Genomic DNA, 25,686 nt, shown 5'->3' with positions numbered 1-25,686 from the left:
TGTTGCATATGATTGGCCGAAGCCTAAACTACGCGCAGACCTCCAGCATCCCAAGCTGGCATTGAGGCATACTCCACGCTGGCCCCGGTCTGGTCTCTGGAACTGGCACCGCATCTCCATTCCACAACGTCATCCTCCAGTCTACATTTTGGCTTTCGAGGCGACAGCCTCGCGCTGCAGAGATGGGCGCAAGCGACTCCAAGATTGTCTTCAAACAGGGCATCTTCAAGCTCTCTGAGGAACGCCATATTCCTGCAGACGATCCGTATTGGACATCGGTATGGAGCTGCTGGCCGCGGCATCCTCCTCTACACCCTCCTCCAGACCCCAAGATACTTACCACAGTGTGCAGTTTTGGCAACTCCCAGAATCCTCCGAGGATGTTTTTAGCCTGTTTTCGCCAAACGACATTCGAAGGACGCGGGACAAGGCCTTGGAAAACATTGAAACGCTGATACTGGCCTTGACATCACGCCTGTTCCTCCTACGGCACCATCCATCGTTTCCCGACCCCGAGCTCGCGCCGGAGAAGGATGCCCTGAACTGCATCAGGGTATTGACCCGACTTTTGCCATATCTATACGAGAAGGAAAGCCTCAGCAGCTGGCAGGAACGTTTCTTTTGGGGGCCACGCCAAAAAAAGACCCGTCGTGCCGTCATCGCCAACGAGGTCCTCTTTGATGAAGCCGACAGCGACAGGCAAGAAACGAAACCCAGAACCGAGGAGTACGAAGAAGCCAAACCCCTAGCCGAAGAGCTGATAGACACCCTGATAGACCTGCTCTTTTATTCGGATCTTACCATTACCCGTCAACCTCATGGCCACGCCAAGGTCACCTACGCCATTTGGCAGAGCGGCGTTGGGTGTAATAATGCCGTTGCAACAACAAAGGAATTTGAGAGTAACCGTGCCGAGATACTGCGGCTGCTGCTGGCATTGGCCGGGCAGAGCATGTACTCGAGCCCCGGAGTCCTGGCCCAGTCTGGGACGAGGACGCTGACATATCTGTGTACTTGCCAGGACAAGCAAATAGTCTTGTCCGTCTTGTGCTCTCTTCTCAACACGGTACGTGGCAAGTGGCAGTATCGCTACAACTTGGACTCTATGGACAACTGAAATGCTAAGTGGTGACAGACGCTCAAATTCAACCCGGCAAGCTGGCGAGTTCCCTACAACACATTGGGCTTCCGCGATGCCAAACAAATATTAGTAACGTATTCGCTCGAATTCATGCTCGCTCTGCTGGTATACCCGATCCCGGAACAGTCCTCTCAACTGGCGGCGATGCCGTCCAAGAACTTTTACCGACACTTTCTGGGTCGTCTGCACCGGCCGCAAGACTTTCAGTTCATTGTGGACGGCATGTCGCGGATCCTCAGCCAGCCACTCCAAGAAAAGACGTCATACCTGCCGGGAACGCACACAGCGACCAACTTTGCACCGGAAATCCTGATGCTGTTTTGGGAGATGACACAGTGCAATAAGCGGTTTCGGTCCTTCATCATCGACACGGACCGAGTGCACGACTTTGTGGTGTTGACGATATTCTACGCTCTCGAGTACAAAAACGAGCCCGCCAAACAGGGCGTCGTGCGCATGTGCGCATTCCTGCTGCAGACGCTGAGCGTCGACTCCAAGTTTGGTCCCAGCCTGAACAAGCCATTCGAGGGACAGGAGAGCCTGCCTGTAGGAATCCGGATCAACAGTTTCAGGGGCACGTACTGCGATTTCCTGATTCACTCCATCTACAGCCTCATCACGTCAAGTCAGGGCAGTTTTACCGCCATCTACCCGGCCCTGTTGGCTGTCATTAACAACATCTCGCCATACATCCGGGACCTGGGTGCGGCAGGCAGCTCACAGCTCATGCACCTCTTCACGTCCATGTCATCGCCCTCGTTCCTCCTGGCCAACGAGACCAACTATCAACTTTTGCATTCACTCATGGAGTCCATCAGCGCCATCATTGACAACAACCACCGCAGAAACCCCGAGCTCCTGGTAGCCATTATCAAGAACCGAAAGCGAATCGAGGCGCTGCGGTCGTTTACGCTGGAAAGCGGCCAGGAGGAGATTGAGCGAAGGAGCCGGATGAGAAAAGATCGTGCCGACTCGGTCGACTCTGCCTCTGTGCGAAGCTCGCTCGATAGCGCACGCAGCCCGCCGGTTGCGCCGACCAAGTCTCCGGTGCTGGATGAAGTGCCCGAAGACGGCACCTTTGCCATTGGGGATTCCGACGACGACAGCGATGAGGATCCGCAACCGACCCCCGCGCAGTCGACGGCGAGCGAGAACCAGTCACAGGCGTCCTCAGTTGGCAACTTTGACGAGGCTGTTCCGACCCAACTGCGCGGCATGTCAGAAAAGGCCCGTGGCAAGATGCCCGCCGGGAGCCGCTCGTTCTCGAGGCAGAACAGCACCACTAGTCTTGGTGGACAGTCGTCGTCGGCAAGGACGCAGAGCGGAGCCGGCTCATTCGAGCCCACGTCGCAGTGGATTGATGGCTGGCTGCCTGAACTGCCACTCCACAGCATCTTGACGGTGATTCAGCAAGTCTCCAGCCTGTTGCCTCGTCAGGCCGGCCGGGAGGCAGCGGTGACCCCAGAGGTGGCTCGCCGCATCCGAGAGATTGACCTGGTCGGCATCGAACCGTCCCCGGCTCGGGTGCACTCCTTCGAGTGGTCTCCGCTTGCTCTGGGCTGGTACGAGTCACTGCTGTGGGGAGTCATCTTCTCCAACGAGATGCAGATAGCAAAGGGGACCATGGGCATCTGGAGCGGCACGGCCATCAAGCTGTTTCGTGTGCAGGAAACCGCACCGGCGGGACCTACGTTGACTTCTCCCAGGGGAGCGGTGGACGCCGTCGGCAGCAACATTGTGTCTCGCATCGGCCAAATCAACCTGCGAGGGGGCCAAACACCAGCACCAAGCACCAATCCGGGCGGCACCTCACCAAGGACTGGACCGTGACGCAACGACGCGGGAGAGTGAGAGGGGAGCGCAGGTTAATCGGCGACACAAACTGGGAACTAATATTTGACCGGAGGAGCTTGATTTGGGACAACGACCAGATCCCTTTCTGGTGAGCACATCACCTTTCGAGCAACCCTTGTGGCAGGCATTCGGGAAGCTGGCGCCACAGCAAACAGCTTTAGGATCCCGGTGCTTGCATCAGCAACTACACGATGGATGTGGCTTGCGCGTCCAAGGCGGTAAGGAAACTATTTGTGTACAGTAATGGGTAGCCAATAATATGAATGACTATAACCAAGCCAGCTCCTGGCATGCATGTTCCTTGATTTTGACGAGGCCGGTGTTTCTCGAACGGCCCAGGCGCCACATCTCATGCAAAAGCAAATTACCCAGCTGGGCGACTAGCTCGGCGGCGTCACCTACATTGGATGCTTGGACGGGAGTTGCGTTCCACCGCGGAAAGGAAAACAACTCGTCACGATGCCATTGCACGACGATCCCCCTCAGTGGCAACCACCCTCTCTGACGCGTTAAAACACCACCATCTGGCGGGTCGAGTTCATGATGCAGCAAACGCAAGGCGTATCTCGAGCCACATTGCCACACCTTCGGACGATCTCTTCCGAAATTTGCCAGGGTATTCGTGTGCACCGCCACTCGTTTCAGAGCCTTGTCTTGAATGTTGGCCGCGAAACCCACTCAGACTTCGGCCTCTTGCTGGCGTCTTGCCATCGTCGCCTTGTTTGGTCCACATCTCCGCACTAGCCACATGGTCCATCGTGGCACGAGCTGGCACGAAGTTGATGCCATGGAGCGCCACAGGGATGATGCAGACGAAGAATTGGTCGAGGAAGGATACTTTTCTGGACCGTCCCGTTTTGGCGACGCTAGTGGTGCAAGGATGTAATTGCATTTGTGCAACGGCTGGACGGGTGTAGCCACGACAGATCCGCCTGGACTCGTTTAATTGTCGACAGCAAGGCGTCAATTTTGCGTCCCCCTTGGTCGCATATTTCCTAGATTTCTCCTTGTCCTTGCTATGGAGGACCTGTGTTTGTCTCTGACTCGATATTTGCGCCTTCTTTGACGAGACTCTATCTCGGTGACCCTCGGTGACCATGTCTGGCTCTGGGGAGGCTGCGCATGTGTTGGACGAGGAGGTCAAGTTGTACACAATTCATGTGAGTTTACTTGCATTTTATTTGACCGAGACCGAGAGTTGTAGACTGATGAGGTGTAGATATCGAGCAAGTACCTCAACCTGACGAGGCAAAAGCTCGAACTTACTCGCCTGCCGCACGATGTCCCTCATCCCTGCAGGGACGAATGGTGGGAGCCAAAATCGACAGTCGAGCCACTGGTAGACTATTGGTTTGTTGCCCGCGAGTAGAGATAGCGCACGCAGGGAAGCAACTGACTGACCTTGGTGAGCAGGCTGGAGAAGTATTCCTGGCGCGAGCAGGAGGCCGAGTTCAATGCCAACATTCCGCAGTTTCGAACCGCCATCCAAGCAACCTCTTCCGACAGCCCCGTTCGTCTACACTTTATACATTCGCGGTCGACGCACGCCAACGCCGTGCCGTTACTCTTGATACCCCCATTTCCGTTCACAAACCTATCTCTAATGCACCTCATCAACCTGTTTACCACACCCGACGACCCGGCAAGGGACACGCCTTTCCACCTGGTGATCCCGTCGCTGCCAGGCCTAGGGTTTAGCGATCCCATCACCAGCAACAAGCGCATGATTCCGCTCATTGCCGACATGTTTGACAGCCTGATGCAGAGGCTCGGGTATACGCACTACCTGGCAACCAACGCTGCTCCGTCGCCAAATTCCATTTCCGACATTGACTGGCGAGTCGTCAACCACATCGCAACGCTGCACCCGGATTCTTGTCTCGGCGTCCACTTGGTATCGCCGTCCTTCAAGGCCCCCACGATGCAAAGCGCACCGTTGGAATGGCTCAAGTGGAAGACGGCGTCGACATTTTCGACGCCCATGCTGGGATATTCCCAGGAAGACATTGTGGCTTTTCGGCAGCAGCCAAAGCAGAAGCAGGTGCCGCTGATGCCGGGGGTGGGCGGCGTGAGCAAAGTCTTTGAGCCCAATACGCTGTCGTATGCGCTGTGTGACTCGCCTGCCGGGCTGCTGCTGTTTATGCTCATGGTACTGAGGATACTGGGGCCCAAGCACGAATTTTCAAACAAGGACCTCATTCAGATGGCCGAGCTAACGTGGCTACCCGGGCCAGAGGGCACGATGAGGTTGTTGGCGCATAGTGCGTCGAATGCGGATGATCTGAAACCAGGGTCCAAACGGCCCAAAGTTGGCATTACCGCTTTTTCAGGGACCGGGGCACGGAACGAAAGGAATGGACTCGAGCCCAGTGCTGCCCTGCCGACATCCGGCCCAGATGTCCATACGTGTCTTGCCTGGGGCAGAAGCAGATATAACATTGTTTCGTGGCAGCGAGTGCCTGGCAATGCCGGCTTGTTGGCGTGGGAGAGACCCGACGTGTTGGTTGACGGTGTAAGAAAGTTGACAGGGGTCATTGTGGCTCACGACAACAGGCTCCAGGAATCAAAGCAGCCCGGAACTGCGCTCCTGGAGCAAGTCGTCGTCGACGGAGATGGAGTCGCCCCAGCTGAGACATCGGGAACCACGATTCAGGCGCAAGAGACGTCACCGCTGCCGGCGCCTGCAGATAAGAAGGATCCTGCCGAGCAGGGCCAAGTCGGCGAGGATGCAAAGATGCAGAGACCGCCGACCCCAATGTTTCCATTAATGGGCGAGCCTAGCCGGGAGACAGAGCTGGCTCAGGATGTAGGGGATGCCAGTCAGGGGTCAAGTGGGGGCAGTCCTAACACCATCAGACCGATGAAGAAGGGTCGTGAATGACAAGGAAGCAATAAGTTGTCATGATGAATGAAGTTAATATAAGTAATTACCTGCCATGTTCCTGATGTCGTGCAAGCTCTGTGCCACAGCGGGAATGTCTCAAGTGTGCTGCAAGCTCCAAACTGTGTGGGGTTCAAAACGTTGACAGAGCAAAGCCATGGTTGAGAGCTAGGCTCGACTTCATTGGTCCATGCCCAACAGCTTGTGACGATGCGCGTTCCTGCATTACCCACACAACACTTCCTACCTCATGGGGAGGGAGCAACTTCAATTTCAACGTCACCTCAACCCAACCGCTGCCGAGCAGCCCTCTTGCAAAGTGAACAACATCCCATAGAAGGACTTATTTGCCCGTAGCAGCTATACTGTGCCTCAAACCTGAGGCTACGATGCCCACACAATCGCTCAACACCCCCTACCCGTCCTAGCTACGTCAAACGTCGTCACCATGTCCAACCGATATGGAGGCGGCGCCGCGATGCGTAACGGCAATGGGTACGGCAACTTTGGCAGAGCACCGCCGGACGGCTACGACGCATACAGCGACGGTCGATCGAGTGACAGAATCGATGCCCGGTACGGCACGCCGCCGGGTTCAAGAGGACCGCCGCCACCCCCAGCCGTGCGGAACATGCCCTCCCGTGCTCGCATCCAGGAGACGAGCGCCGAGAGGCAAATCACCCAAGTGCTGGAGCACATTCGGAGCGAATGGCCGTCCATGTGTGAGAACGACTCGATCCCCGTCCAGCTTGCTCTTCAGCTGCTCGACTCGAGCTCCGTCGGCCGCGCCCACGAGTACCGCAAGTTTCAGGAGACGCACAGCTACCTGCAAGACTCGCTCAAAAACATTGTGCACGAGCACCATCAGGGCTTTAACAGTTCAATCGGCACCTTTCACAAAATTCAGGGCAGCATCCAGGCCTCGCAAAAACGCGTCCGCGAACTCAAAGAGTCCCTGGCCAGCTCCAAGGCGAGCCTGTGCGCCACCGACCCGGAGCTCAAGAAGCTCTCGCAGACGTCATCAGAGTACGACGAGTTGCTGCAAACGCTAAACGAGTTGGATGATTTGCGAGCCGTACCCGACCAGCTGGAGGCGCGGATATCAGAGAAGCGATTCTTGGGTGCGGTGGAAGTATTGCAGAATGCGCTCCGAAAGCTGAGACGGCCGGAACTGGACGGCATTGGCGCACTGAGCGATTTGCGCATGTACCTTGCCAACCAGGAAACCGCATTGATGGACATTCTCGTCGAGGAGCTCCACGAGCACTTGTACCTCAAGTCGCCGTACTGCCAGGAGAGGTGGCAGAACCTCGCCAAGTCCCAGGGGGCATATGCAGACGGATACGTCGACGCCAACAGCATACCGCCGTTTCACACGGTGCTGAGCTCTATAGATTTGGAAAAGGCGGCGACGGAGGACCCAATGAAAAATCCCGAGGCGGACACATTCAACTACATTGGCTTGCTGGTGGAGGCACTCAACAGACTGGGCCGGCTGCAGAACGCCGTGGAGACGTTGAAGCAGCGGCTGCCGGTTGAGCTGTTTGGCGTCGTCAATGAGACGATCAACGAGGTTGACCAGAGACACCCGAGCTCGCTTCGCGGTGCGGCCGGCAAGGCGGACGGCGTGCTCGTGTACAACAACCGCGAGACACAGATGCGGGCCGACGTCATCTACGACCTGTTGTGGACGCTATACGGAAAATTTGAGGCCATTGCGGAGGGACAGCGCGCGTTTCACGAGTTCATCAAGGCCCTCATTCGGCGCGAGGGAGCGGGCAACAACAGTGCGCTGCTGGGAAGCTTCAAGGAGCTCTGGAACCTGTATCAAAACGAGATTCGATCCCTCCTGCATAATTATGTCACTACCGACGCCGACGTATACCAATTCGACTCTCCGAATCCGGGGGCCAATTTCGCCGGCAAGAAGGAGACGATGCGGGAGCATTTGTTCAAGTTTTCCGAGGCGGATTCCAAGTCTGTCGACATGGTCACAGAGTATGATGCGCTCGAGGGCATTATCCAAGCAACCGTCCCGGGGCTGACGAGCGGCTCACGCAAGCACGGGCCGGATTCGAAGAAGAACCGCGTCACCGTCGACGGCCTCAGCAGAAGGGACGGCCTCGGCGGCGGCGGTAGCGGCAGCGGCGGCCAGGGAGGACTAGGACTGGTGGGATCCGGCAAGCAGTCCATCGGCTCGTACAAGGCTCTTGTCGAGCCAAGCGTCTTCAACATGAGTCTGCTGCTTCCGCCAACATTGACGTTTCTTCAACGCCTCAAGACGATTGTCCCGCCGGGGTCGGATTTGGCGACGAGCACACTGACCACGTTCCTCGACAACTTTCTCGTCAATGTCTTTCAGCCTCAGCTCGACGAAACGCTTAGCAAGCTCAGTGACACGGTGTTTACAGAGGCAGACTCTTTCCTGCAAGACCAGACGTGGAAGCTGGTGGCGGCCCGGCCCGTTTTCAAAGGCACCACTCGATTCTTTCAGATTGTCACCGCGTTTTGCAAAATGCTGGGCACGATCCCTCCCGATCAGGCACTGAGCTCGCTTATTGTCACGCAAATGATGCGGTACTACGACCGATGCTTTAGCTGGTACAGATCCCTCGTGACAAAGACACAGGAGCAAAGCGAAGACGCCAACAATCTGAGGGCATCGGCACGATTTTCTGTTTCGCCGGGACCGCTGCAAGAAGTCATGAAGGAGGTGTGGGCTTGCAAGGACGCCCCCTCGATCGAGCTTCTCTCCAAGGAGATTCAGACACTTATTGAGCAGACCAACGGCTCACCTCTTGAAATGAATGACATTATTCAAGACCGCGATACCATCTCGGCCCTGTGCCTCTTGTATACGAGCATGCAGTGGCTTGCGGAAAAGATTTCTGGTCTGCGGCACATAACATCCCACGAGACGGATTCCTCCAGACAGGCCTTGCCACGGCAGGCAACTCGACGATGGACCCTGACGGGCGAGCAGGGCAAGGCAGCTTCGGACCAGGGTCCCGTTCACTTGCCTCTTACTCAGGAATCAGTGCAGTAAGTGCCCTTCTTCCCGCCCAGCTTCGGGCTTCTATACACGGCTGTCTAACTAAAGCAGAACCTTTGACAACATTGTCTCCTCGTACAGGGAGCTCGCCACGACGGCCCTGCTCACCCTCCACGCCGAAGTGCGCACCCGCATCGTCCACTCTCTCCACAATGCGCTGTCGCCCTCCATAGCCCCCTACCTGCTGGACCAAGAGGTCCGCGAGCCAGATCCGCAAATCCTCTCCCTCAACCTTGAGCTGGTGCTCTTTGACGAGACCATTGTCCGCTACCTCCGTGACAAGGAAGTCACCTTTATCCGCACTGGCCTGGGTCGCCTCATCAACAACTACCTGGTTGGCAACGCAAAACTCGCCTCGCCCATGAACGAAAAGGGCTGCGGAAGAATGCAGCTCAACATTCTTGTCCTGCAGCAAAATCTGAAGAATGTAGAAGAGGGCGTTGATCTTGCAAGGGCTGCTAATTACTTTGCCTTGTTTGACAGTGGCCCTGATGCCATTGTTGAAAAGGCCAAGGAGGATAAGGACAAGGGCAAGGAGGGGGCGGACGCAGCCCAGACGTTTACGTACGATGAGCTCAAGGCGTTGATGGAGTTGTGCTTTAGCGAAGGGATGAGTAATCGGGAAAGGGGAATTGCCAGCGCTGCAAAGAGGAAGTTGGATGATAAGCTGTTGGGGTTGAGTGAGCACATGTGGCAGTCGTAAGTGAATCGGGTGTGCATAATATTTGGGCCAGTACGTATGTATACTCAGTAGATGTCATATCATGGCGGTTGTGGATGAATGAAAAAAGGCGCCCCCGTATAGCATGAGTGGCGGCCTGCATTATCTTTCAGGGCCATGCGACCCATCATACCCAGGGAAATGTGTAGCACCGTGTCTCTGGAAGCGTGGTGTTGACGGCGGGGACGTTTCATGCCGCATAGAAGTATCGCGAGATCTTGTGGTGGCGATCCATAACTGACGTCCCTCACAAGGTATGCACTGACACTCTGACGGCTCGTGTTTACAGGGTTAGCCTACGAAGTGCATTCATGACCATCAAACGACATTGGCTTGGCAACTGAAGATAGATCAGGGATAGAGTAGCTCGTGTTGTGTTGGCGGTGGCGGATCTTGACTGATTGGGGTTGTTTCATAAAATGTTTGCCAACATCTACTGCTAGCGACAGTTGGCCTACGGTACATCGAGGCTAGGTTCGATGCAAATAGAGGTATTGGTGTATTCGTCGCAGCTTTGTTGCGGTGCTGTGTAGTTATCGTATTCTGCGGTTACGCTTGTGCATTGCCGCTTGCGCCAGGTCGGCATCAACTGTCGTCACTGGGTTATCAGAATCTGCACAGCCGACCCAGCGGCAAGCACCAACAGGTGCAGCCATCAACCATCTATTCCGTACGGAGTGCCGTCAACATTGAAATGGTTTGCTGATGGCGGCAGGAAGCCATATGCGCCATTCCCGCCAGTTTGAGTGGTTGCAGGTGGGTGGCGTCAAAGGTTCGGATTGGAGAGGGAGGGGCATATGCGCGAAACGCCGATTGGGCATGACGGCACCATGATGACAGCTCGCTCGCAGGGACAGACACACGATGCAGAAGCAGCGAGATGGGTTGGAGCATCTGATTTCCGAGGCTGGTGGTGACACGATGAAACCCAAACTGTTCAATGGCGGTTAGGCATGATGGGGGAAGCCACGGCGGATGAATGTCAGAGCCAAGGGTTCATTTGGCCGTTAGCAAACATGGATCAAACATGTCTAGGATTGTTGATCCCATGTACTCTTCTTTTGACAGTTCGCGCTTTGTCTCTGATTCACGACTAGAACCTGTTCGTCTAGCCACTCGCCCGTTGAACTGGTGGCTTTGTTTGATCTCCCTTCCGAAGCCGATTCTGTCGTGACGAAGACGATTTCTGCAGCTGCGCCATGTAGGCAGATGGCCAGCGACTTGTCCACTGGCCAGCATAACCATCATCCTCTCTAGTGGTGCGACCCTGGTCGTGGCTGAAGGCCTGTCAAGGAGCAATCTGCGGAGTTTGGAGAAGAAGACTTGGATACGTTACGAAAGTCGTGCTGTGATTTTTTTTTCCCTGATCCTTTTTTTTTTTTCGGGTGCCCATCTTTCTTGTCCCCTTGGCGTCCTTGCTTTGTCGATCTGGAATGGAGAACTTGGAAAGCACGCTCGGTCTTCACTGGCCGTTCCTCCTGGACCTACCAGGGCTTGACGCATTTTGGTTGGTCCAGTATTAGCTGTGTACCTGAGCGGGTCTGGGCAAGTGGCTGGTGGGGCGGGTTCCTCCCTAATAGTGCTTCTTAGACCAAAGTCAATTGCCTGCAGACTGTAGGCTCAGGAGGAGCTGGAGCTTGCTTCCAATGTTCATCAGAAACTTGGTCAGGGTGGCGAATGGTTAGCCATGGAACCGAATTCTGGGTACTTTGCGTAGTCCATACCACCTTGATTGAATGTGTTGCATATGTTGATTTCAAGAGGCCTCAAACTCTGATTTCTCGCGGAACCCACTCCGCAGAGTGAATCAATTGTCCAACCCCAGGACTGGAACTCAGAAAGCGCGCACCCGCGTCACACAACCGAAGCCATACTGTATGTATTAGCGGGGTATTTGGCACGATCACAGCGCGTCTGAAATACAAAGACATATGTGGTGTTTGGATTGATAGATGTGTGTCAAAACGGCCATGAATCACCACCGTCACCAAGCACATGTGGCATGACAAGCTTTGCCAGTTGATCAGTGGCTTCCATGCACGTAGGCCCCGAGTGACCCCCAACTTCCCAAGCACCGAGTTGTCGCCCTGATCCAAAGTTGGCTGGACCCCTGGAAAGATCTGGTGGCGGACAAGACGTCTGGTGTGTTCAGCTGGCGATGGGCATATCTAGAATCTGTGGTGGCTCCAATTCACCTCACAGCGGCACGTTGGCGGGTAGAATTTTCATTCATCAAAAACGAAAACTTGGTGTCCACAACCTTCCAGTCATTGAATCAGTCCAAGTGCCCTCCCAAGACACGCATTGCCGTCTCCTCTTCTGTGCTGCATCTCTGTACGCCCTTATGTGGCTGTCCATATCCTGTGTGGTGTTTCCCTGGGTGTGCAAAGCTGCCCAGAACTTCACTCTTATCGGTGAACCAAGAGCCCCTGCTGCTCTCTAACTTGGCAGAGGCAGATATAGCCTTTGATGGCTGCGGTGCGGTTTGCGGGCGTCCTTGCATGTTACCCCCTCCTGATGACGATGTTGCCGGTAGACTTCGCTCCTTCAACCTGAGGCGACCCGCGTCATTTCGCTCTCGTCGCAGATGTCGAAATTAAGTAATTAAAGCATGCTGACTGCAAGGGTTGGGTCTTTTGCTTGAGCATATGTCGCATTGGGGAGAATAGTTACTTTTTCTTTTTTGGGAGGGTTTTGGCAAAAGAGAACTCACGTACAGAGCAGCGAAATCGACAATCTGCAAACAAACTTCCTCGTGGCTCACAATTGTCGATCCGTAGGCAGTGACGCCTTCGACTTGGGTTTGAGTGGACCAGACATCTTCCCTGACCTGATCGGAGGAAGGAGCACCAGACCTCCCAAAGCAACAAAGGCCAGGCGCCACTGCCTCTCCCTCCATGTCTGCTCTGCCTCTGGGCTCTGGGGCCACATGCAGCTTGACTTGACCTCCAGTCTGCCGCATCCACCCACCAGTCACATCTGTCCCTCTCGTCCAATCCCTGCGCGTCCCTCCAAGCCCCTGACTTCGACTTCAACCACTCTGCGAGAGGTGGTTAGTTTCGCAACTCCTTCAACGCCGGCGTTCCATCTCGACCAACACACACCTCGCAGCCATTCGTTACCGCCGTCGTCCCCCATCCCATCGCTCATCGCTTGTGAATTTACAATTCCTCTCATTCCTTTGCCTTTTGGACTTTTCTGTATTCTGATTGCGACGCTCGCTGCCGTCTCGTCTGACGCTGCGTCTGCTCACCCCGTCTCCACCAACCGCACACACACACACACACGTACTCCTCTGCGAACTCTGTTTCCCTGTCTGTCGCGGATCTTGCAATCAAGGGGGAGCCACCGACACCCCGAGGCGGCACCGACACAACATAGCCCACCAGTCATCAGACGAAAACCACCAAAGCTGCTCCAGACGCTGGCCTCTTTGATATTGAAACCGCTCAAGTTCTCTGAGGCATCCCTTGGCCGCTGGCCAAGCCGCTCCATTCACCATGGCCAACCCGTAAGTGTCCCCTGCCCTGGTTGCCTTCCGGGAGAGAAAAGAAAACAAGGGAAAATTGTCCAGAAGTCTCGGATACTCTCTGCTCATGCACTTTTCCTTGCTTTTGGCTGACAATGGACAAAACCTACAGTTTCGCTACGGCCCTTCGCTCTTTTTGGCACACCATGACGAGCAACGACAGACGTAAGCGCGCGCCCCAGCAACTCTGCAAACCTTGAGGAAGCCCAAAATACCAAGCAAAGAATATGACTGACAGAGCTGTACACGTAGATTCAACCTTTGACTCGCCACAGCGCACCGGTCGCCACGTCCCTCTGCACAACGGTCGAAATGGCATCCTCACTGGTGTCGCTACTGCCTCGGATTCTCGCGCTGACATCAGCTCACCCTACACCGACGAAGGAGGTCGCGGTTCGCCCACCCGCAACGGCAACCAAAGTCCCATTTCGCGAGGGTACTCGCCGGGAATGCGCTCGCAATCAGCACAGCGAGGCGACGGCTTCGAGGTCCAGAGCCCCGGTGACGTCCCCATGCAGTCTTTCCAAGATGGTCTGCCCCCTCCGCCTCCCGTTCGCTATTCTTGGGAACGCATCGACACATGGGCCGAAGAGAACTATACAGAACTGTGGGACCAGCTGGGCGAAGGCGCCACCAACAACGACCTGAACGACCTGGAACATCAGCTTGACTGCTCGCTGCCCCAAGACGTCCGCGAGTCATTAATGGTTCATGATGGCCAGGAACGGGGAGGAAACCCCACGGGAATTATTTTTGGATCCATGCTGATGGACTGTGAGGAAATTGTGCAAGAATGGGAACAGTGGAGACGAGTCAACAATCAGTATCTTTTGGACAATGCGCCCACGAAGCCGACTACGCCGTCCAAGGCGTTTGGCGGCGGCAGCAGCGAGGCTTCTTCATCAAAACAGCAACCACCTCGACCTTCGTCCTCATCTTCTGCCGGCGACGGCGAATGGAGACAGAATCTCCTCGCTCGCCAGGCCTCCGTCCCGCCCAACACGGTGCAAAAGGCCTATGCCCACAGCGGCTGGATTCCCCTGGTCCGGGACTGGGGCGGCAACAACTTGGCAGTCGACCTGGCGCCCGGGCCCAACGGTCGCTGGGGCCAGATTATCCTGTTTGGAAGAGACTACGACACCAAATACGTTGTGGCGCGCTCGTGGGCCGCCTTTCTCGCCCTGGTTGCCGACGACCTCAACAGTGGCAAGTGGTTCGTCGACGATGACACCGGTGAGCTCAAGCTGCGAGAGTTCAGGGACTCGAGAGTAGAGCCGGCGTACTTTAACATTTTGCGATGGAGGATGGACCAGAAACATGGACGACGACCGGGCCCCGGCAAGCGTCAGTCCATGGCCAACGGAAAGGCTCCGTCTCCCCGGGGTTCACGGTCTGCCTCTCCCTATGGTAGCCCTATTGAGGCCAATGGCGATGTTCGTGGTCGATCCTTGCAACGGTTGAGCGGCTCCTCGCCACTGGCGAGCCCCATGAGAGCCGGAGGATATGGCAAGAACCCTCTGAGTAGAGTGACGGAGGAGTCTGCAATCCCCGAAGTGCCGAGCGCGGAAATCGAACCCAGCAAGCTGGTCGAGGTCGAAACGCCGAGGGAGAGCGAGGAGGGGAAAACCGGACTGCGAATCACAACCATTGCTCGTTCCGAGTCGGATCTGCTCAGAGACAAGGAGAACGAGAATCCGGCCAAGTTGAACGGCAAGGCACCTGCAACCGCCGACGACACAATGAAGACGATTGAGATTTGAGAGATGCATCACTCGGGATGCACTGCGAGGATAAAAAGAATGGGGCAAATTGGGACGTCCCCAGAGAGACCCAGAGTTGTGACATACAAGAAAAAAAAACGAAGGCATGAACTCTTTTTTTATATTGTCATTTTGACACACTCCTGTCGAATCCAGCATGGTATGCTCGCGGCTATGGACAGTGTTAATATGGCGAGTACACTCAAAGCAATCATATAGGCGTTTATGGCGTCCATAGCAACCCCTCCAAGAGAAGGCTCTTCTTGCTCGACTCGATTTCATTTCATCTTTGCCCGAGGGTCGAGGGCTTACACCGGACGTTTTAACACACACCTGAATTGGTATCACGCGGTTGAGGGGCAGAGGGAGGCGGCCAAGTCGAAGAGAAGCATTACGCAAAATATTTGTGGTCCTTGTGGTTTTTTTTTTATAATTATCTTTCTGTATTGTTCATCTTGAGACCTGTTGCCGAAGACGACAAGGTGGTACATGACTGGTAGAGGAATCTGATATATTTACGGCACTTTTTTGCTTAATCCGGCTAGCAGATGGGCGACAACTGCAGCCACTTGGCCGGAGTGTAGTTTTAACTTGATTTGCGTGTGCCAATACACGTGTTGATAATATGACGGCTACATGATTCGTGACGCTTGTTGACATGTCCCGGGCACTGGACCATCCTCGATCACACTGATCCTTGACTCACGGTTGTCCATGCTGAGGCTTTGACAGCATCAAGTAGGGGACGAGAGCCACACTGGAACATATGTTTGAACGTCTGTGTATGCTGTGTTGTTCTGGGCTCAGTATGGCGATTGCTCGAGATGAGTTCAGGACAAGTTTCGCACCTGCATGCTCTGGGTATCTGGGTACCTAGGTACCTAAGTCGTCAGGCACCTTCCATACCAAACTACCAAACAATTCGCATGCACTTCCGACTACATCTCAACAGACATCCAAAGATCTGAGCCACCTATTCTAAGCCACAAGAATTGACGAAATGCCGTCTTCTAAATATGTTCATGGCCTACGCACCAACAACTCCGCATATGCCCGTTCCCCAAAGGTCGCCTCGACCCTCGCACGCTCGAAATCCTACCAGACCAAGCACTGCTGCCCACCACCCCGATTGACGGCACCGAGCTTCTCGACTCTTGCTGCGCATCAAAAATCCCCGAGTCTAGTGTGCCGTGATTTGCGTCAGCGGAATACGGGTGACCGGCCTCTCCAGATCCCCGAGATGTACGAGCTGTCAGTGGAGATGCTGCTATGGAGCCGCGGGTGTTGAAGATTGTTTCGGCGTCTCTCCCCACGTCGTTGTTGGTACTCATGTTGGACTTTGCGTTTCTCGATGCCAGATGGAGAGGGTGTTGCGTCAGGGCTGGCCGTGGTGCCGGATGTGGCCGCCATTTGCGTCTCGAGCGTGCTTTACCTCCAGACTAAAAGCCTGGATGATTGCACATGAACTTATGCGAAACCATTGCATGACGACGAGGTGGAAATATCATTTTCGTGCGTCCACCATCTGCTGAGGGCTCGGTGGACGACATGGCGTATGTTGTCATCCATGGTGGGCAGAGTATTTGCCATGCAATGCATGCTGGTCGTGGCTCTTCCAGCACAGATGATTGCCCTGCCTGAGACTGCTGGATCACCTTGCAACTACTGCATGCATTACATGGAGAGCAGCTCGACTCGAATGTATGCAGCTACCTCGCCTTTGCGCACACCCAGTCAATGCAACATACACATTGCATTCACAACGTTGATGCCCCATGGGCCTGCCTGCCGCACCAGGGACATCGGCCTGCACAACATGGAGAGACAATGCGTATATTTTCGGACTAATACCGTCCTGTCGTGTGGCTGTGGACAAATTTATGGCATGCATATGCAGACCCGGATGTCGCCGCAGAGCCGGCTGCCGATGGAGGCCTAGATGAGTGAGTGCCCTTCGAGCTGATCAAGTGGCGTTGTGGCTATTGACCTGCTTCAGTCGGATTGCTCGTCTCTCCGGTCGACGGGGTACATAGCGTCTGGCAGCAGACTTGACCCGAGGCCTCGGTTCGCCTCCATCATGAGAGTGCCGTCACCTACTTTGTGCATGCCCTTCTGTTTCATCTCCTGTGTGAAGTGTTTGGTACGTGTTGGACACGCTGTCACCAGGTTGCAGCTTCTGCTGCTGCATGCAGACGGCCCATCTTGGTTACACTGCATGTCCTGCAAGCCAGATTGGATGTAACACAGCGACAGAAATGACTTGCGTGGTACTTCATGCGTGCGAGTGGATTCCGGTAGGTAGGGACAGTAGCACCGCGGTACGGCATGTCATATGTTTATACCAACGTCGGTCGTCGATTATCCTTCAATTTGCAGTGCTACACAGCCAATCCGGAACTGCATTGAGCTTAGTCGATGGCTGTTATCCCGAATGGTCATGGAAACATGTCTTTCCTAATGACCAGCCGTTCTTCACATTGCACAAACTTGGAAAACATAACATCACGACTCAACAACTCGTGGTTCCGTTGGTAGGGTCTCATTTTTGAATGACACCCATCATATCCATCAACTTGGCTTCTCCCTGCCGCGCACCTCTCTTCGCGAACAGGATGCGGCCCAACCTCGACAAACTTTGTGTCCCCGGGTTGGTTGAAGCTTTCCCTACTAGGATGAACGCTGTGGGCGGCTGACGCAGTTGGCTCTTCGTCGACTTGAGAGTCCTTATTGACAGGAGATTGATCCGAAACCGGTCATGTCCGACGAGCATCGTGCGCAGATCAGGAGGTTGGGTTTCGCGATACTAGCTGTGAATTGCATCTCATCTCGCAAGTCAAAGGAGGCACACGAAACGACTCTTTGATGGTGCCTTGAAGGGGGTGATGTCAAATTTGAGGGTGGTTGCGCCGGCGGTTCTGCAGGTGACCGAGCCGTCGTGATGGCTTTGTCGCGGTGGGAAAGAATTTGGTGGGCGGCGTCTTGGCCAAACCCACGGGAACACCTGGTGATGAGCAACTCAGATTGGCCAAGCCGACTCCAATGGCGAGTGAGATGCCGAGCAAAATTTGGCCTTTCTTTGGACGAGGACAGCGACGGGGCGGCAACGGACCGGCAACGTGCTTTATTTGCTCACCAAACGGGAATGTCTGACAGAGCGCCTCACTACGGAGCTTCGCGGGGGGCGGTCGGACATAAGGTCCGCATTGTGGGGTGTGAGGAGGCTTCGGAGCCGGGAATGTGGTCGCGAGGCGCGGCCAGAGCATCGGCGTCGGAGAGGGCAAAGCCGGAGCGGGAATGGCGCCACCAAACGTCACCAACGCATTCTTTGAAATTTCCGCATGCAGACTCTCCAGGTTCCGTGGAATAAGGCCGGCCGGTCGGAAAGGGACATTTCAGTATGCTCCCCTCCCTAGTATATTGCCCCACCATCTGCCTACACCATCCGCCTCCAACAATCCGAGATGTGCGCGTGCGCCTGGCATCAATGCTGGCAATAAGCTTCCCGAGACTGGAGCCCGGGAGCGAACATGACGGACGACTGCGTGAGCAGGCTGCGCTTCGGATGTCTGCGGCGTGGTTAGCCGTATCAGCAATTTCCGTCCTTTGGTCCCCTTCATTTGACATCTTACCGACACGCTTTGCAGGCTTGAGAGACGTTTGCTAGGGGCATGGTGGCTATGGAATAGCCGGAACCAAAGGAGTCCAAGGCCGAGGGCATTCCTGGCTTTGGGTATCCCAGCATGACCTCGTAGCCTTGCAACTGATCCTTGAGTCTGATGCAATAGTCAGCGAGTGGGTAGATGGGAAGTGGGTTAACAAAAACATTGGGCTCAGTACTGTGCTCGCCGGCAATGCTAGTGTTGCAGAGCGGTTCGAGAAACTAGCGCTCAGCATGACCGATTATCTGCGCTCCGGACCAAACGCCATTCTCGCACACGGCACGAGCTGGAAATCGGTACCGTTTGTGTCCATCGGCTGGCTATACTTGGTTGGCCCCATTGCTATCGAGTTAGCCGCATTGTTGTTTGCTGTCATGACGATCAACACCAATCGAAGCAGTCAGAATAAGCCGGTATGGAAGGCTTCACTCCTCTTGCTTCTTTTTTGTCAGTTTTACCAGTCATCTGGCAAGATCCTGGCCAAGTATAAGGATGCTGCGAGGGTTGAGGACCTGGCAAACAAGTGCCACGCCCATCTGGAGTAGGAACCCCGTCAATCTGTCTCAATTTTGGAGGAACAGTGTGTTAGTTGCAGGATTTGGAAGTATACAGGTTTTCCTTGAGATCGTGGTCAACATGGTATGTCTCGACGTATGCTGGGCAGTTCAACACTGCTCCTCAAGAGGACGGAGGGTATATCCGCCGGGGGCTGATACTGGTGCTGCTGGTGGTTGACGTTGGCGAGAATGCCGAGTTAGTTCGTTTTAGAGTAGAGATAGAAAAGGATAATAGTCAGCAATGATACAGTATGATTCTCGACGAAAACGAAGCCAGCTAGCCAAGGTGATGAAGGAATGCCGACTTGTCCAGCGAAGGGTGAGCAAGCGGTGGCCGGGATGAGTCCCCAGCCCACGACGACATGAGGGGTTCGATCCTGAATGTCATGCACCTGCCGCGGATGGGATAGGGATGCATTGATGGAAGTCTACGCCGTATCAGCAGAGTAGTCCACACATGACTGCTGGCCAGCACCGATTAACGTATGGAGTACGAGCCAGACTCCCAGAAAGCATCATCACATTTCAACCGCCGCGTGCATGTGAACCCGCGGACCACGCAACTTGGGCAGTAACAAAACCCTTTGGACACCCGACGTCTGCCTCACCTACGCGGGGGCAAACTGCAAATTGTGGTTTCCTGTGGAGCTTTGGAGACTTGGCGACTGCTGCGATCCGTGGGACGACACTGCGCGCTGCTCGTAAGCGGCTTACTGGGAAGAGCAAGCAAGTGCGGGAAACCTTGTTGTCCCGCTTGCACCGGTTGGCTTTTTCTTCCCGGCCAAGGCTAGGGTTTTCAACCACGGGGATGAAGGTGCAAGAAACTTTGTCGGTGGTGGTTTGAAGGGAGGAGGAAGGTTGCTGGATGGATCATGAGTGTTACAATTCAAGGCGATGTTAATGTGAGACTGAGAGTTTACCCGGCACAAAAGGTGGCAAACGGCACGGCATGGACTCTTGGACCGAGGTGAAAAGATTCAACATCAACTATCTAAGTAGTCAGTCAAATAGTCAAATTCAACATTTGCTTGATATATTCTTTGCATCATTATTCCATGACATGTATCCCAAACCACGTGCCATCTTTCTAAGCGAAGGGAAAGTACAGTTACATTAGCTAGAATCTACCTGTGTTTCTTTGCTTAGAGCCAATTGTTGGCTCTGTCATGATATCGCGACAAACCTGAGATAGTCTAAGCCTCAACCATCCTCCCCTACACCCTTGGCTCACACACACGCCGCGCCCCATGCTCTGAGAAGTATTGTCAATAGATGCCGCACAAAAGGAAAGAATTAAATCAAACCCGCATGGCTGCTCAAGTATGCCATCTGGTCGGCATGGTCAGACCTTGCTTGCGGGTGTTGAGAAGCTCCTGGACGAGGAGCTGTGTACCTGACGGGGAGGCACCGGGCGATTTCCGCACTCATGTTGACTACCTACGTATTTTGGGATCAATAGCCGGGCTGCTTCGAGGTGCGCCATTTTGAATGAGCTCTCGGTAGACAGCGGATGATGCCGTCGAACGGGGTACTTGGCCTCTAGCGACTTGCTGTAATCAAAAAAAAAAAAAAAAAAAAAGGATTAATGAATGTGCTCCTCACCTGGAATTGTGTGAGGTTTCGTGGCCAGCGTATCAACACCGAGGGAGCAAGACATCAATCAATCAATCACCCCGCAGCTAGTAGACATGTCTCTTACTCAAACGTGTATGCCGTGTATTTGCATTGGAGCCAGCCCAAACCAAACTGCACCGCATCTCTCGTTGGGGCCAAACTCTAGAGTGCTTGATATGTCACCTCCACATTTTCAGAAATTTCATTGTCAACCTCAGACATTGGCAGGCAAGGGTATGCATGCTGTATTCATTCAACTAGGTCTCCTTACACGGGCTACATCAACGGATAACAAACCCCAACGATATGTCTCCCAACCAATATACAATAAAAAAGAAGGATATACATGAATTGCGTGTTGAACTAGAGGCGCTTCAAGTCAACTGAGCCCTTCCTTGGAACAAGTTTCTACCAGACACTACAAGTCCCTCGATGCTCGTCCCGCTCGTCTTTGGGCACGAACTTCAACTTTAACCGCCCTCGTAGCACGTCGGCACACTTAAAACGAGAACCGCAAGCCGCGGCGGAGGCGGCGCTTGCTCGCCCGGCCTCCGGACACCTTTAGCTCAGCGCCTTGTCCGGGAGTGCAGCTGGTTCCAGAGGCAACATTCTGAGTCGCAGACCAAGCACCAGCGGCACAGCGCTGGAAAGAGGTTCCGCCAATGCAGTTCCACATGCCCTCGGAAGTGCAAGCAGTTCCTGCGGCGAAGCCCCCTGCACCACCGCCACCTCCACTGCCGCCGCCAGTCCCGGTTGTGGGAGCCGGACCGCTGCCGCCGTTGGTAGGGCTGGGCGGCGGGGCGTTGTCGGTAGGAACGGGTGCTTGGTTCGTGGGAGCGGGTGCTTGGCTAGTAGGAGCAGGCTGGCTGGGATTCTGGCCTTGACCCTGGCTCACGGTCACAAACACACCACCGGGAATACTGTTGCTGACGCCGGCAGGTTGACTCGGCTGAGGAGGTTGGCTCGGCTGGGGAGCCGAGGTAGGTTGAGGAGCATACGTGGGTTGGGGTTGAGAACCGCCGCCCGTAGGCTGAGCGCCGCCGCCGCCTCCAGCCTTGCAATTGCCCGTGGGCGGTGCCAAAGCTGCAGAGGTCTTGAGGCCAAACTGGTCAACGTCCTTGCCGGGGTCGGGGAACTTCAAATCCGTGCTGTCCTTGGTCCCGCAGCCGTTGCCAATGTTGGCGACAAACATGTCCGGCAAGCCACCCAGGTAGCTCTGGGAGCCGCCGGAGCCGGTGATGCTGATGGGGGCACAGTTCATGTACATTTCACGATTGCCAATCTTGTTGAACCAGGTCCAGGCCAGGGTGTATTTGCCGGCGGGCAGGTCCTTGGGAATGGTAAAGTCGTATGTGAATGGGTCGGGCATCGCAGCGCTGTTGCCCGCCAAGTTCCCTGCGGCATCTTTTGCCGGGCAGCCTCCTTCGATGGATTTGATAACCTTCCATACAGAGTTCTTGGTGGGCTTTTCGTCGGTTGTGAGGGAGAGCTGACATGAGCCGCCACCGTGAACGGCAGTGCCGAGGAACTTCAGGGTCTGCTTGCTTCCCTGGGCATAACTATTGGCCGTGGATGGAAGTACAGCGTAGTTGGGATTCTTGCAGGGAAAATCGCTACCACTGGCATCAAGGGGCCCGTTGGTCAACTTGTCATTGTCGTAGGGAGCAGGGTTGGACATCTTCATGTGGGCGCTCACAGAGGCGACCATGCCGGCCAAGACAATCTTCTTAAACATTTTGAGGGAAGCGGCGTGAATCTTGAACGTGCCAGACGATAGACTCGGGAAGTAAAGGTTTTGAAGAAGAAGAAACGTGTCGTCGAGACGAATGGTACAGTGAGCCTTGAGAAACAAGTGTCGTCAAGACCCAAGAGAGAGTAAATGCGCAAAGTGTACTATACTCACAACCAAGGTTAGCATCGCGTAAAACGTGTAGCAAGCTCAAAAGAGAGCAAGTTTCCCAGGCCGATCATGTACACCAAACGTCGACCCATGGCGGCAGATGTGACGATGGTTCGCAAAGTGGTGCATCCGTCATGGTAAGCCAAGATTGGCGGTTTGCTTTGTCTCTTCCTACCTGGGCCAAGGGGACTAAGCTTACAAAAGTGAATGTACCAGCGGTCTGTAGTACAAGGTGTTGCGAAACGGTAACGCCTTCGATTTCTAAACCAGAGAAATCGGATGGGGTTGTCTATTGAAGCAAGCCAGGTCTAGCCTTGGCATAGGGCAAATAAAAAAGAGATTGGAGAAGAAGAGAAGGAATGACAGCTGTCTCGATGACAACCACCTTGAAGAAAACGACTGAATGGCCGATGCACGCTGAAGATGAGAAAAGAGCGCTGCTTGAAGGTTGGGGGACACAAACCGTCTTATACCAAGACGACCAGACTGTGTGTTCCACAGCACAACCGAACTCGCCTGCTTGGTGGTTGTTCAACACACCATGTCTCCAAACAAGCGACGAACATGGCAACATGGTGGGTAAAAGAACATATCCCGGGACCTCCCATAAACTGAGGTTCATTGGACTGAACCAAGGGCCGAAAAGCACGGAGTGGAGTGCTAGGCTCAGAAACGACTCAGTGATCGTCCCATCTCTCCTCATTCAACACCAGTCACCCTTTGATGGAATCCCGGCGATGATGCGCCGAACACGCTGTAGGGCGTCTTGGCCAGTGAATCACAGGCGCGAAGCTGCATCTCCACCAATGTCTGTCTGGTGAGTCTTGGAGATCTGTCAGGGGGCACCACCATGTTGACGTGACGTTGGAGATGGGGATTGGAGGCCCATGGTTTCAGAGCCTCAACCTGGCTTGCAGACAAGCGGCACCATGTGGATAGCCATCCGATGGAGCAGCCGGGATGGCGTGCAGGTCAGCCACCAATAAGCATCTCGATTCCAAGAGACAAGCATTGACTTTCAGGACGGGTCTCGCACGGGGAAGTGAACATTGGATGTCGCGCGCCAGAGCGGTCAGTGGAGGACAAGAGACAAGAACCGCAGCGATTCGGCCTGCAAGAGCCCATCTCGCCAACGGCCACTGGATCCGTCTTCATCTGAATCGAGTTTGCGGCCATCTGCCAGTTCGCAAAAAGAAACGTAATTCCCGTTAGCCTGTCAGTTCGAAGTTTTTTTTTTTTTTTTTGACGCGGCACATTTTTGGGGCGTTTGCAAAGCCAGCGATGAGCTGTGCAAACAATCCCTGGATGTTCATACTTTGTTGATGATGTGTCGTAGATCGTTTGTATGACACAGGAAAGGGTCCTTGCACTTGCAGATGTTCATCTCCTTATTTCAGCGTCCAAACAAAGGCTGCTGTTCGTTTGCCCTTTCTTGGTTCGGTTCGCCTCCAGAATTTGAGGGCCAGTCCATGTCACATTTTGTCGCCCCAAAGCAAAACCGTGGCATCCAATCAGATCAGTTCGAACCCCCAGCAAGTTAGCCTTTCCCGACCGCCATGCCTGAGCCTGCCCCTTGCCGCAGCCACTCAGTTCAACCGAACACGGCGTGGCCAAGACGCGGAGTTGAACAACCAGCAATGATTCGACCGCCGGCCCCCATTCAAGGAACAATACCATTCATCAGGGATGCTTGTTTGGGATCGACCATGTCAGGACCAAATGCTCATGTGCGCCGTGATGCAGCTCGTTGCTGTCTTCCACTGCATTCAGGGGAGCCAATAGCAAGAGCGAAGAGCGAAATCCTCACTGATGGACAGTTGACCCTTTTTGATGTCTGGTTATGAGGCGACATGGCTGGTTCGAAATCTATCAGTCAAAGCTCGTCCAGATGTCACCCTTCAACGCTGGGAACATGTCAGCTGCACTCTGCACGGTTGAGTCTGGTGAGTCTGGACTCTGGACTCTGGTGAGCTAACCCTGCCAACCCGCCAGGCAGAACAGAACGCCTCAACCAGCAGGAAGAAGTTTGGATCCTCCAAGCTGGTACCACTTTTGCTTCTTCCCTCCCTTTTTTTTTTCTTTCTTCTCCTCGCATTTGGGACATGCAGGCACTCTGTCTGCAATTGCTTGTTGCGCAAAGACAAACACGCTAGCGCAGAAACCAGAAACCCAACGAGCAGAAGTGCAAAGAAATGCCAAGTAGTTCAGGTTGACGAAATGGTTTGTCTGTGCGTCGCGCTTCGCTTCGTAACACGAGCTGGGAATTGGCCAGAACTGACTGTTCACCAGGTCGGCGTCTTTGCTTCGATGAACATACTTGTAAGTGGTAATGTTGTTCTCGGGTTTGTTTGCCAGCTTGGGTGCCTTTCAGGTGGCTCCATGCCGCCCGTCCCGTCTACCGGAACGGACAATGACGTGGGCTGCACGGCAGGTCGTTCCATGGTCGGTTCTGTGAATCCTTCATCTGCAAAACGATCTGGAATACTTGCATCCAATCGAATCTTCTCCCTGCATCTTCTCTGTGGACGCAGGGTCAAGGGGTTCGAGTTGAGCTTGGAATGCCGTCCGTGGTCCATCAGCGGGGCGCAGCCACACACAACCAGTACTTGGAGGTAAGCAACTTCGTACCAGACTTTATGCTGGTCAAGGTTTCAAGCTGCACAGCACGTTCTTGACACCCTTAAACCATGTTTCGTTTGTGCCGTGCTTCGTCAAGCTGTAAGGAGGTGACTCTGCAGCATCACACATACTGCGACGTTCGACGCGTTCCACCCAGGAGCTGACTTGGGGAGATACGTGTGCCTCGACCACTCAAGCTTGAACAAGACGAGGAATGCCCCTTGTTCAGAGACGTTTCGACGTTCAATGCCAGCATTTCGACGGATTGTACATGTGCTTTGGCGAATGTCCACGTATCTCAGTTTGCCGACCTGCAGTCCAGGCATCAAAATGGCGGTTGCTGACGCTGGCAGGAGAAAATAGTTCAGGCAGCGTGGGCACAGAGCAACAGGTTGATTA

The 25,686-nt window shown here is 54.5% G+C and overlaps 9 protein-coding genes across 9 annotated transcripts; 5 read left to right on the top strand and 4 right to left on the bottom strand.

Moving 5' to 3' along the window:
- Positions 1 to 182: 182 nt before the first annotated feature.
- VFPPC_16261 (high-temperature-induced dauer-formation protein-like protein) lies at positions 183 to 2,971 on the top strand (the record flags this gene model as incomplete). The annotated part of the gene is made up of 3 exons (XM_018294014.1): positions 183 to 278; positions 353 to 1,066; positions 1,136 to 2,971. The coding sequence occupies 3 exons, from the start codon at positions 183 to 185 to the stop codon at positions 2,969 to 2,971; spliced, it is 2,646 nt and encodes an 881-aa protein (XP_018142128.1).
- A 1,121-nt stretch (positions 2,972 to 4,092) lies between these two features.
- On the top strand, positions 4,093 to 5,876 carry VFPPC_13945 (epoxide hydrolase; the record flags this gene model as incomplete). The annotated part of the gene is made up of 3 exons (XM_018291717.1): positions 4,093 to 4,155; positions 4,215 to 4,345; positions 4,409 to 5,876. 3 exons carry the CDS (start codon positions 4,093 to 4,095, stop codon positions 5,874 to 5,876), a joined length of 1,662 nt encoding a protein of 553 aa, XP_018142127.1.
- Positions 5,877 to 6,324: 448 nt separating this feature from the next.
- VFPPC_06032 (exocyst complex component Sec8) lies at positions 6,325 to 9,631 on the top strand (the record flags this gene model as incomplete). Its single annotated transcript, XM_018285134.1, has 2 exons — positions 6,325 to 8,918; positions 8,980 to 9,631. 2 exons carry the CDS (start codon positions 6,325 to 6,327, stop codon positions 9,629 to 9,631), a joined length of 3,246 nt encoding a protein of 1,081 aa, XP_018142126.1.
- A 1,014-nt stretch (positions 9,632 to 10,645) lies between these two features.
- Positions 10,646 to 10,888, bottom strand: VFPPC_16260 (hypothetical protein; the record flags this gene model as incomplete). The annotated part of the gene is made up of 1 exon (XM_018294013.2): positions 10,646 to 10,888. One exon carries the CDS (start codon positions 10,886 to 10,888, stop codon positions 10,646 to 10,648), a length of 243 nt encoding a protein of 80 aa, XP_018142125.2.
- A 2,261-nt stretch (positions 10,889 to 13,149) lies between these two features.
- VFPPC_06030 (glucan synthesis regulatory protein) lies at positions 13,150 to 14,938 on the top strand (the record flags this gene model as incomplete). The annotated part of the gene is made up of 3 exons (XM_018285132.1): positions 13,150 to 13,160; positions 13,291 to 13,343; positions 13,431 to 14,938. 3 exons carry the CDS (start codon positions 13,150 to 13,152, stop codon positions 14,936 to 14,938), a joined length of 1,572 nt encoding a protein of 523 aa, XP_018142123.1.
- A 3,392-nt stretch (positions 14,939 to 18,330) lies between these two features.
- Positions 18,331 to 18,555, bottom strand: VFPPC_16259 (hypothetical protein; the record flags this gene model as incomplete). Its single annotated transcript, XM_022429004.1, has 1 exon — positions 18,331 to 18,555. One exon carries the CDS (start codon positions 18,553 to 18,555, stop codon positions 18,331 to 18,333), a length of 225 nt encoding a protein of 74 aa, XP_022284297.1.
- Positions 18,556 to 18,830: 275 nt separating this feature from the next.
- On the top strand, positions 18,831 to 19,142 carry VFPPC_17946 (hypothetical protein; the record flags this gene model as incomplete). The annotated part of the gene is made up of 1 exon (XM_022429614.1): positions 18,831 to 19,142. One exon carries the CDS (start codon positions 18,831 to 18,833, stop codon positions 19,140 to 19,142), a length of 312 nt encoding a protein of 103 aa, XP_022285332.1.
- Positions 19,143 to 21,267: 2,125 nt separating this feature from the next.
- VFPPC_06028 (endoglucanase) lies at positions 21,268 to 22,503 on the bottom strand (the record flags this gene model as incomplete). Its single annotated transcript, XM_018285131.1, has 1 exon — positions 21,268 to 22,503. One exon carries the CDS (start codon positions 22,501 to 22,503, stop codon positions 21,268 to 21,270), a length of 1,236 nt encoding a protein of 411 aa, XP_018142121.1.
- Positions 22,504 to 24,817: 2,314 nt separating this feature from the next.
- On the bottom strand, positions 24,818 to 25,244 carry VFPPC_16258 (hypothetical protein; the record flags this gene model as incomplete). Its single annotated transcript, XM_018294011.1, has 2 exons — positions 24,818 to 24,911; positions 24,964 to 25,244. The coding sequence occupies 2 exons, from the start codon at positions 25,242 to 25,244 to the stop codon at positions 24,818 to 24,820; spliced, it is 375 nt and encodes a 124-aa protein (XP_018142119.1).
- Between the last annotated feature and the right edge of the window lie 442 nt (positions 25,245 to 25,686).

The sequence above is a fragment of the Pochonia chlamydosporia genome, chromosome 5 (assembly GCF_001653235.2).
Source record: "Pochonia chlamydosporia 170 chromosome 5, whole genome shotgun sequence".
Taxonomy (NCBI): Eukaryota; Fungi; Ascomycota; class Sordariomycetes; order Hypocreales; family Clavicipitaceae; genus Pochonia; species Pochonia chlamydosporia.
Note: the sequence above shows the minus strand (reverse complement) of the source record. Positions and strands in the feature narration are given on the sequence as shown.